General features: G+C 34.8%; 1 protein-coding gene across 1 annotated transcript; it reads left to right on the forward strand.

Annotated features, from left to right (window-relative positions):
* The first annotated feature begins 7,962 nt into the window (after positions 1-7,962).
* On the forward strand, positions 7,963-8,901 carry LOC148755965 (olfactory receptor 5J3-like). Its single transcript, XM_088790007.1, has one exon. It carries the CDS (start codon positions 7,963-7,965, stop codon positions 8,899-8,901), a length of 939 nt encoding a protein of 312 aa, XP_088646133.1.
* Positions 8,902-12,755: the final 3,854 nt, after the last annotated feature.

Raw genomic sequence — 12,755 nt, forward strand, 5'->3', positions numbered from 1 at the left:
TCCCCGCTCCTGTTCCCAGCTATCTGGGCAGATACCTACAGGAGTAAACAGACCTGCTGAAACACACGGGCTCTGAATCAGGTGCAGAAAGAGCTTGGGAACTTCAGAAGATCTCCACATCCCCCCACAGAGGGGGTGCCCTATGACCCAGGCAAACTGTTTACAGAGGAGAAGCCTGACTTCCAGGAAATCACCCTATTGTGTGAAAAGCCGGAATAGTGCAGAGAAAACATAACACTACAGTGTGAGACAGAATAAAAGGCTGCAGTCAGAGAGAAAGTAAAACATTCTACCAAGACCTACTGGAAAACAAAAGAAAGACCTCTTTCTATCAACCTCTTGCAGAGACCACACCTGGAGATGTCTAGGAAGAGAAACGATAAATCATTCATTACCAGGGTAACAAGACAGCTCAGGAATAAAATGAAAAGTCTCCAGAAAATGAACTTAAAGACATGGAAATATGTGACTTAAATGACAGAGAATTCAAGATTGCAGTTCTTAAAAAACTCAACGAGATACAAGCAAACAGACAGGCAGTTTAATTAACTTAGAAACACAGTCAAAGAACAAAACGAACGTTTTACCAAAGAGATTGAAATTTTTAAAAAGAACCAAATAGAATTTCTGGAGATTAGGAATTCAATAAAAGAAATAAAGAATGAAATAGCCAGCTTAGGTAGGAGAGTTGACCAAATGGAGGAAAGAATCAGTGACATCAAAGATAGAAATCTGGAAATGACACAGATGGAAAAAGAAAGAAACTTGAGACTTAAAAGGAAGAACTCTACAAGAACTTTCTGACTCCATCAGAAAGAGCAATATAAGAATAATGGGCATACCAGAAGGAGAAGAAAGAAAGAAGGGAACAGATAGTATATTCAAACAGTCGATGAGAACTTCCCAAACATGTGGAAAGAATTGGATCCTTGAATCCAAGAAGCAAATAGAACATCTAATTACCTCAACCCCAACAGGCCTTCTCCAAGGCAAATTGCATTGAAGCTGTCAAAAATTAATGACAGAGAAAGAATCCTCAAGGCAGCCAGGGAAATAAGACGGTAACTTACAAAGGAAACCCCATTAGATTATCATCAGATTTCTCAACAGAAACTCTACAAGCCAGGAGGGAGTGGAACCAAATATTCAAACTATTGAAAGAGAGAAATTATGAGCCAAGAATCCAGCAAAGATTATCCTTTAGACATGAAGGAGAAATAAAGACCTTTCCAGACATACAGAAGCTGAGGGAATTTTCTAACACGTGACCTGCACTACAAGAAATACTGAAGAAGGCTATTCGACCAGCATAAATAAGGATAATTTGTGGCAACCAAAACATAAAAGGAGAGGGAGTAAAGACCTGAATTGGAATATGAGAATGGAGAATGAAAGCATGATGAAGAAAATGGAATACTCTAAATATAAAACTTTCTTTTACATAAACTTAATGGTAACCACTCAAAAAAATGGAGAACTGAAATATATAACATAACAAAAGAAGAAACAGAGAGAAAAATCATAGAATACCACCACACAGAAATAATAGACAACAACAAAAAGGCAAAGAAACAATGGAGACACAGTCTTACCAGAAAATCAGAGATAGAATGATAGGAAATCCTCACATATCAAAAATCATCCTAAATATAAAGGGACTGAACTCACCAATAAAAAGGCACAGAGTAGCAGATTGGATTAAAAAACACTACACCCAACCATGTGCTGTCTCCAAGAGACACATCTCAGCTACAAGGACAAGCATAGACTCAAAGTGAAAGGGTGGAAATTGACACTCCAAGCAAATCGAATCTAGAGAAAATCAGGTGTATCCATTCTGATCAGATGAAACAGACTTTGGGATGAAAAAGGTAACAAGAGACAAAGATGGACATTTCATAATGATAAAGTGGACTATACAACAAGAAGACATAACAGTCATCAATATTTATGCCCACAATCAGGGAGCACCGAAATATGCCAAACAACTACTAACAGAACTAAAGGGAGAAATTGAACAAAACACAATTATGGTATGGGACCTAAATGCGTCATTGACAGCTATGGATAGATCATCCAACACAAAATAAATAAAGAAATAGCAGCCCTAAATGACACATTAGATGAAATGGACATGATTGACATTTATAGAGCACTTCATCCTAAAACATCAGACTATGCATTTTTTTGTAGTGTACATAGAATATTCTCAAGGATAGACCACATATTGGGACATAAAACTAGCATCAGCAAATTTAAGAAGATTGAAATCATACCAAGCATATTCTCTGATCACAAGGCTTTGAAATTGGCTACCAACTGCAGAAAGAAAGCAGGATAAACCACAAATATGTGGAGACTAAACAATATAATTTTAAAGAACGATTGTGTCAAAGAAGAAATAAGAGAAGAGATCAAAAGATACATAGAAACAAATGAGAATGAAAATATATCCTATCATAATTTTGGGGATGCAGCGAAAGCAGTTTTAAGAGGGAAATTTATATTACTACAGGCCTATCTCAAGAAACAAGAAAAACACCAGATAAATAACCTCACATTACACCTTAAAGAACTAGAAAAAGAAGAACAAATGAAACCCAAGGTCAGCAGAAGAAAGGAAATAATAAAAGTCAGAGCAGAACTAAAGGAAATAGAGAATAAAAAGACAATAGAAAAAATTAATGCGACAAAGATCTGGTTCTTTGAAAATATTAATAAAATTGACAAATGCTTGGTTAGACTCACTAAGGAAAATACCTTAACATAATAAAGGCCATGTATGACAAACCCTCAGCTAATATCATAATTAACAGTGAAAAACTGAATCCCTTTGCTCTATGTTCAGGAACACGGCAGGGCTGTCCCCTATCACCTCTGCTTCTCAACACAGTGTTGGAAGTCCTCGCCAGAGCAAACAGGCAAGAGAAAGAAATAAAAGGCATCCAGATTGGGAATGAAGAAGTTAAATTCTCTCTCTTTGCAGATGACATGATGCTATATATAAAAAACCCTAAAGACTCCACCAAAAAGCTATTAGAAACAATAAATGAATGCAGTAAAGTTGCCGGCTACAAAATCAATGTACAAAAGTCCATTGCATTCCTATATACTAACAATTAAATCTCAGAAAAAGAAATTTTAAAAAAATTCCTTTTACAATTACAACAAAAAGAATCAAATACCTAGGAATAAACTTAACCAAGGATGTGAAAGAAATATCCAAAAGAAATTGAAGAAGACACAAAGAAATGGAAAGACATTCCGTGCTCATGGATTGGAAGAATCAACATAGTTAAAATGGCTCTATTACCCAAAGCAATGTACAGATTTAATGCAATCCCCATTAACATCCCAATGACAGTTTTTAAAGAAATAGAACAAAAAATCATCAGATTTGTACGGAACCACAAAAGACCCCAAATAGCCAAAGCAATCCTAAGAAAAAAGAACATTGCTGAAAATATCACACTCGTGACTTTAGCTTGTACTACAGGACAACAATAATCAAAACAGCATGGTATTGGCAGAAAAACAGACACGCAGACCAATGGAATAAAATTGAGAACCCAGAAATAAACCCACATAAATATAGACAGATGATTTCTGACAAAGAAGCAAAAAGACATACAATGAAGAAAAGACAGCCTCTTCAATAAATGGTGCTGGGGAATTGGTAAGCCACGTGCGAAAGAATGAAACGACTGCTGTCTGTCACCATGTACTAAAATTAATTCAAAATGGATCAAAGACCTAAGCATAAGACCTGAAACAATAAACCGCATAGAAGAAAACATAGGTCCTAAACTTATGGACCTTGGATTCAAAGAGCATTTTATGAATTTTACTCCAAAGGCAAGGGAAGTAAAAGCTAAAATAAATGAATGGGACTATATCAAACTTAAAAGCTTCTGCACAGCCAAAGAAACCATCAACAAAATAAAGAGGCAAGCAAGTGAATGGGAGAAGATTTTTGCAAACAGTGCCTCCTATAAGGGCTAATATCCAAAATATACAAGGAACTCATGCAACTAAACAACAAAAAAAACAAACAACCCAGTTGAAAAATGGGCAGAGAACCTGAAGAGACATTTCTCCAAAGAGGACATAGAAATGGCAAATAGACTTATGAAAAAATGCTCAACATCACTAATCATCAGAGGAATGCAAATAAAAACCACAGTGAGATATCACCTCACACCAGTTAGAATGGCTATCATCAACAAGACAAATAATAACAAGTGTTGGAGAGGCTGTGGAGAAAAAGGAACCCTCATACACTGTTGGTGGGAATACAAATTGGTGCAGCTGCTATGCAAGGCAGTGTGGAGGTTTCTCAAAAAATTAAGAATAGAATTACCATATGACCCAGCAATCATAATCCTGGGTATCTACCAAAAAATATGAAAACATTTATCCATAAAGACATGTGCGCTCCAATATTCACTGAATCTTTATTTATGGTGGCCAAGACATGGAAACACCAAAATGTCCTTCGATAGATGAATGGATAAAGAAGTTGTGGTATATATACACAATGGAATACTATTCGGCAGTAAGAAAAGATGAAATAGTACCATTTGTGACAACATGGTTGGATCTTGAGAGTATTATGCTAAGTGAAATAAGTCAGACAGAAAAAGTAGAGAACCATGTGATTTCACTGATATGTGGTATATAAAACTGAAAACGACAAAGGGTCAAGACAAACAAATGAAGGAATAAAAACTCATAGACATAGACAATAGTTTAGGGGTCACCAGAGGGCAAAGGGGGAGGCAGTTCTAGAAGAGGGTAAACAGGGTCTAATATATGGTGATGGAAAGAGAATTGACTCTGGGTGGTGAACACACAATGTGAGATATAGATAATGTATCACAGAACTGTACACCTGAAATCTATGTAAATTTACTAATAATTGTCACCCCAATAAACTTTAATTTAAAAATAAATAAATAAGGAATTATTCCCTACAAGAAAAAAGAAATATGTGTATATTTTTCATAATTACTACCAATTATAATGCATTTACAAAAGCACATGGTCATTAACAAGTGGAACTTAGCATTCTTGAAAACTGAAAGAAATTATATGTCATGGATAATATACATATATATTTAAATTATATAAAGCAAAATTATAAACACTGGTGACGTTAATTTTTAACAGTTCAGTTTTTCCTTGTAGAGCCTTGTGTAGGTGAGACAAGAACATGGACAATTTTCTCTAAAACTTAGAAAAGACCAAATCTATGAATTGCTTAGTTTGGAAAGTTAGTGCTGGAGCCTTCCTTTCCCTCAGGCCCCTGGTTAGCTGTTTTAATGAGACCTAGTGATCTCAGAATCACTGGGAATTCCATTCTCCAACGGACCTGAGCCAAATATAAACACAAGTTAGGAAAGTAAGAGAAAGGGCTAGACTTCCTCTCCAAACCAGGTAGGTGTGGTTTTTGTGTTCTAACAAAGAAATTATAAATGCCTTTTCCATTTGGTTTCCAAAAACAGCAGCTCTCGGTACATGCTGTGAATGGAATGTAAAGAAAAATAATCCGCATCAAATCCATTCCAATTATTGAGATAAATAAAATAGAATTAGCCTATTCAACTCAACTGCCTCTCTTAAAATGATTAGCGGCTTTAGTCCATATTTCCTCAGGTTGCTATATTTAAAGTCTTCATATAATCATGTGCATAGAATTATGTAAATTGCAAGAGGTAATTTATTAAAAGAAATTCTTTAGAAATCTAAGATTGAGTAGGACAAACTATTGAATTTTGTTAAATCTGAGGGGAAAAGCAGCAATTTATTTGGCTCTGTTTCCAGAGCTAATTTTGTACTCAAAAACTTATATATTGTATATGATTGCAAAAGAAACACAGCGTGTGAAAGACAGTCCAGATGAAAATTACTGGTTATTAAAATTAATGAAAAAATATGGAACTGATGAAATAAGAAGAAACTCATCATCAAAGTAACATTTTGGTTTGTTTAAAAACAAAGTCAATCAAGGCAAAAACTAACTAAATGAAACTAAACCAAACAAGCAAAGAACCAAAGACTATTTTAGTCAAAAACTGTTTGTCTAGTATGTGAACAGATAGTCCAGTCTCTATTTTCTTCCTTCCTTCCTTCCTTCCTTCCTTCCTTCCTTCCTTCCTTCCTTCCTTCCTTCCTTCCTTCCTTCCTTCCTTCCTTCCTCTTTCTTTCTTCCTTTCTTTCTTTCTTTCTTTCTTTCTTTCTTTCTTTCTTTCTTTCTTTCTCTCTCTCTCTCTCTCTCTCTCTCTCTCTCTCTCTCTCTCTCTCTCTCTCTCTCTCTCTCTCTCTCTCTCTTTCTTTCTTTCTTTCTTTCTTTTTACTTTGAATATACAGCAAACAGAGAGTACCTATGGGGTGACAGGCAGTTTTTAGGTACTTTCCTATTTATTTCTCACAACTACCTCTTGAGGAAGGTTTATAGATGAGACTAAGTTAGGATAGGAAACTGAGAGTTAGACACAAAATCACAGCATAATGTGGTGGAAAGTGACTAGTCCTTTTCAACTTCTGGTGTTTCAGTAAAATGAACATAAAGCTCTTGTGTAGCATGGTTTGCAGTATTTCAGTTGTTATTAATAACTTACCACTTAACTTGTAGTGAATATAGAGATCAAGCCCATGTTTTTCTCACTCTATTTAATATCAGGGAACTATTACTTCTGAAGCATGGATTGGAGCATGCCCTATTCTAAATGTTCAGTGAAAATAGATTCAATCATCAAATTAATGTGAAGCATGTTCTATATTATTTTTCTCTTATTGGAAATTCCCAAACCATAGTAGCATATTATGTTTTCCTATAAGTACTGCAGTAAGAAGGCTTTCCTTAAACATCTTTTGACTAAGTGTTTCCCAAATATATCAGATATTGGAACCTTACTTTTCATGTATTTTGGGTTATATGATAAAGCCTAAATTAATTTAATGATATAACTTTTCCTGGGCAAAGGCCCTGATCCACATGTGATCTAATATGCCAAAAGCATATGCATTGTCCTGAAAATTGGACTGGAAACTCTGACTGCAGGGATTAAAACATAGTGGAGTTTCTGATTGAATCATAATGGAAAAAAATCTGATGTGAACTAATTCAAGTTGGATAATAAGTGCCATAGGAAATCAGAGGATGAAATGATAAATATCTGTTGGAGTAGCAAAGAATGACTCCCTGGAACAAGTGAGTTTTAACAAATAAGTAATGTTTTCATGAGAAAAAAATGTTTGCTTTTTTTCACTCTCTATTCTAGACACGCCTGATTTTCATTTTTATGGATAATCTATAAATTTTATTAGATATTATTGTATGTATTTATATATACATATATACACGTGTATATACAACACAGACATACACATATAAATATATACATAAATATGTATATATTGTTTATTTGTTGTTTTATTGTTTAATGTAATTGTCATGTGTACTACTTGTCTAAGTTAAAAATATGTCATAGAGAATAATTTTACTAGATGTGTCAAAAATTTACTTATTATATATCGAGTTTTTTTGCTCTTTGTTTAGAGATACTCTTCCTTAAAATATGAGGTCCTTGCCTTGTGTTCTGGAATCCTGAATATACTGTTTCCTAAGCTTCATCTCCCAAACTCTCTCTGTTTATATAAACATTCCTATTAGGGCTGTCCAAAGGGATATTAATTTCTCCGGGGGTTATTATGTGGTGATAGTACCTGTTTATATCCCCTGGTAAGACTTTGATTCAACTCAAGTTTCGTATCAGGGTAACTTTTCATTCTTGCAATAACTGAATTCATTGTGGAGTAGTCGTCGTCGTAGTAGTAATTAAAATCATGCAGTTTTCTAAAGTTCCCAGTAGATTGAATTCATATATTCAAGCTATACAGTTTGGTTATTTTCTTTTCCCTCTTGTTCCCTGCAGATCGTTCATAGGGGCAGTCACATAAATGGCTGACAGAAATGTCAGTGTGATAACTGAATTTGTCCTCCTGGGGCTGACTGACAACCCTGAACTGAATACTGTTCTTTTTGTGCTGTTTCTCTTGATCTATCTCACAACTGTGGTGGGCAACATTTGGGTTATCATAATAATTCTGGCTAGTGCCCAGCTCCACTGTCCCAAATACTTTTTCCTTTGCCAGTTGGCTTTCTTGGATTTCTGCTATTCCTCTGTCTTTATTCCTAAAATGTTGGTGAACTACATAGCAGGTCAGAAGGCCATCTCCTATCATGGTTGCCTCCTTCAGTATTCCTTGGTCAGCATGTTCCTGACCACTGAATGCTTCCTCCTGGCTGCAATGGCGTATGATCGGTATGTTGCCATTTGCCACCCACTTCACTACAAAGGTCTCATGACACCCACATTGTGCATCCACCTGGTGACTACTTCCTACCTGCTAGGTTGTGCTAACTCACTCATCCACCTGAGTGGCTTGCTCCGTCTCTCTTTCTGTGGGCCCAACATCATTAACCATTATTTCTGTGATATCCTATTGCTCTTTCAACTTTCCTGTTCTGACACCCAATACAGTGAGATTTTATTTATTGCTCTCTCTGGAATGACATCAGTGACTACCTTTCTGATAGTGGTTAGTTCCTATCTGGGAATCCTTCTCACTGTCCTGAAGATACAGTCTACAAGGAGCAGATATAAAGCCTTCTCCACATGTGCTTCCCATCTCACGGTAGTGACTCTCTTCTATGGCACAGTGATATTTACTTATCTGGGAACAAGCTCTGACTACCAACAGGATAGAACGAAAATCCTGTCCATGTTTTATACGCTTTTGATGCCAATACTAAATCTTCTGATATACAGTGTGAAAAACACAGAGGCCAAAGAAGCAATGAAAAGAATTATTATGAGAAAAATATTTGCTCAGTGACCATGAATTTTCAAGTAGAAGCAGTTAGGACATATTTATTGATGCTACCAGCAAGTATATTGTTAAATACCTGTGGGACTCGTTGGAGAGAAAAAGATGGTATTTTTAAGCATTTGAGAACATGGTCATTGGGCCAAAATCAAGACAGCAGAAGCATACTAAATCAAATATAAGGTGTGAAATAAAAGGAAATGGACATTCTAAAATATTATAAAATTATTGATGAAGGCATTTTTTAGGGATACTATGAAAACTAGGAGGAACCCAGATGTCTTCAAATATGTTTTACTTAAGCTATAAATTCATAAGGTGAATTTTCTCAATAGTTTTAGGCTATAGTATAAAAGGACAACAAAATTTAACTTCTTAGATCTAGCAAGACCTTATTTATATACAAAGATAGTTTTTCCAACGATCACTGAAAGACCATAAGCCAAGAAAAAATTTTCCTGAAATTTTCCTCACCTGCTTCTGCACTTTGTGATAACCTTGTTTCTGATAAGACTTTTTGCTTTTTAAAATTAAACCAGTAATGCTAAGCAAGTAAGTCAGGCAGAAAAAGTTGAGAACCATATGATTTCACTCATATGTGGGATATAAACTGAAAGCAACAAATGAACAAGACAAACAAATACAAACTCATAGACACAGACAACAGTTTAGTGGTAACCAGTGGGTAAGGGGGGAGGGAGAGAAAGAAGAGGGTTAAAGAGAGTCAAATATTTGGAGATGGAAGGAGAACTGACACGGTGGTGAACACACAATGCAATATATAGATGACGTATTATAGGATTGTACACTTGAAATCTATGTAATTTTACTAACCATTGTCATCCCAATAAATTTAATTAAAAAATTAAACCTGTCATTTAATCTAATTTTATGTCATTTGAGTAAATGTTGTCTCTTTGTTTAAATTTATAACCAGCCTGGAGATATGAGTTTGATTTTGTTGCTATTAAACGCCTTTGTTAGCAGTGCAATGCTGATAATAATCTATATCTATGTATCTATATCTATTTCTGTATCTATATCTCTATCAATCTGTCTCTTTCCTTATACAGTTTGTATGATAAGATTAAGGTATTAAAGTGTTGGATTTTACTTTAATTCACCGTGGTCAAATAATACTGGATTAATATCTATTACATATTTAAATGTTCCAATTTGTTTAAGTTCTTTGTCAGGGGAAAGCAACAGGATAATAAAAACATATTATGTAGAGAAATATGGAATTGAAAGGGTCAGTGTGCACATTATATTTGCCTCTTATTGTTGAAAAAATGTCATGAAGAAAGGAAAGAAGGGGTTAGATTTGTCTTACAGGGTTTGAAGGAATACAATTGTAAGAATTTTGAAATTTTTGAACTAAATGCATTTGAAAAGCAAAGAAATGTATCTGGACTACTTAGAAGCTGTATAAAAACATGTTTTGAGGCAATGTAATGAGGTTTTACAATATATAATATCCCAAGATTGAGAGAGATGAAAAGAAGATAAAGATTACCCGGAAGATTCAAGCCAAAGATGCACAACTTGGTGAGACTTTGAAGGGAGCAGTTGGAGCATCGGATGGTTATGTGTGTTAGCCGCCAAGGGTCATTCCTAAATTGGCTTTCTGCTGATGACTATTACATACACTATAACTTATGAATTTCGAAGGGCTGATAATGACGTCTTTTGACACCAGGTTCTTTTTTCAGCATCATAGGAATTTATAATTGAATAGGACCTTGTAATCTGTTCTTCTGATGACAAAACCAAGCACTGAAGAGAGGGGGGAAAAGGCTATACATTATATATATATTAATTAGGCCTCATTAGTCCTTGGGTAATTAGTGGCATTTGCAATTTCAGTCCAGTTCTCTTTTTACTGCACATGGTATAACAAAGTAATATGTTTCATAAGTTAGCTAAGATAACCAAGAAAGCCTGAGTGACAGATACATTTATACTTTATTAGACATCTGATCATTTTATATCTCACCCAAGAAAAATAGTTTCCTTTATCCTGTATGTGCTTCACATTTCTCAACCTCACCATTTTAAACTAATCCCACCACTGTCCCTGCACTCAATTTCTATTCTTACACTATTTTCTACTGGATAAAAGTGTTTTGATACACTCAGTCACACAATGCAAAGACATAGCAAGTGAGTCTAGGTTCATCTCTCTTACTTTACCCAAATATTTATTGGATAACTTATTGTTGATTCTGTTTCCCAAAGACCCTTAAAATAAGTTTTCTCTTCTTTCTTCATCATCACTGCTGCTGTCTCTGTTCAGGCCCCCATGTTCTCTAATCCGAACTGTTGATACAGCCTCCTAACTTCTTACCTTCCAGCCTGTCTAGTTCCCTTTAATGTATCACCATTTTTACGGTCATAACGCTTTCCTTACTGCTATATATTTTCTCTCCTTTTAATAAGTCCAAATTCCTTGGACTGCTTATACAGTTTCAATTTTGTATCTACTCCTGTTGCCACTCCATTCCCCAACCCCATACTTTAGATTCCCTATGTAATAAATGGCTTACTTCCTTCAATTCACCCTGACTTAAATTCTTTTCTTCTTGTCCCTGCATATGTCTGTCATCTTGTTTAGAAAATTTTCCCTATAATACAATAATCATTCTCAAAGACCAAGAATATGAATTCCCACCTCTCTAAAGATTTTCTTGATAATTTCCTTGAGAAAAGTGGATTCTTTCCTCCATTGTTTTATCGTTAGACATTGCAGTGTAAAAATGGATTGTAAATTTTTGTTTTCACTTCTTACTCCTCTTCTGGGCTGCATCTTATTCAACTTCATAGTTCTCAATAAAATATTTCAGCTTTCTTTTCATATTTCTTTTTATTCATAGTTAAGAAAACATTTGTTTGACCTGATTATATAGAGTCCACTAAAATAGTCAAACAAGATGCAGAAAATTGCTATGTAGATGAATTTGGTGATTGCCAAACCTCAATGAGAGCCTACACCATGTTTTCCTTGTGATGTCAAAATATTTATCAGCTGATGAACACCTCTAGAGGAAAGTTAGTTACTGGGCACAGGTCAATGCATGATACAGGGAATATGGGTTTTATCTAAGGCTAGTCTAACACTGATCATGATATACAATGGAATTTTGGTCATAAAATGAGGATTAGATATTGAATATACAGTATAATTATGCAAATGTATAGGTACACAGATAAGCATATGTACAAAGTAAAATGATAGGAAGAAATTCATCAAAATGTTATAACATTTTGGACATATTTTCATTTTATTCCTTGAACTCTGTTGCCTTCTATTTTTTCTAATAAACATATTTTACGATATGATCACATTTTTAAATATAAAAATTTTTCATTGTGAAAAATGAATTATTTAATCTCAGACGGTTTCAGTCACAGAGTAATTAAGTGTGACTCTAGAAATAGCTTCGCCACCAACGCAATAAAAAATTTAGAGGATCGCAGAAGAAGACCAAACCAGGCTCTTCATTGTATGGCTTCTAAAGGAAAAAGCAACTGTTTCCTCAAAACCTAACATAGCTGCATTTATTTTGTCCTTGAACATTTGACCTTGGAAAATATGCCAAGCAATCTTCCTTGGAATCTGGTCCCCAAGGATGATCAACTGTTGCATTATCACCAATCCCCAGTACATGGAGTGCCCTGGAATTATCAGCATGAGAGACAATTATATTCTGCTCCATTTATAGTCACAGAAACTCTCTGATATTACTTTTAGACAAAACTTCCTGGCACATTTTACCAAAACCCTAACAAAAAAATTATTTTTTAATTTATTTTTACCTCAAAATAAACCAGGATGAATGCACAAAATGTACACTGAATTTATC

Source organism: Rhinolophus sinicus, chromosome 14 (genome assembly GCF_057876585.1).
Source record: "Rhinolophus sinicus isolate RSI-liver-muscle chromosome 14, RSI-T2T, whole genome shotgun sequence".
Classification (NCBI taxonomy): domain Eukaryota; kingdom Metazoa; phylum Chordata; class Mammalia; order Chiroptera; family Rhinolophidae; genus Rhinolophus; species Rhinolophus sinicus.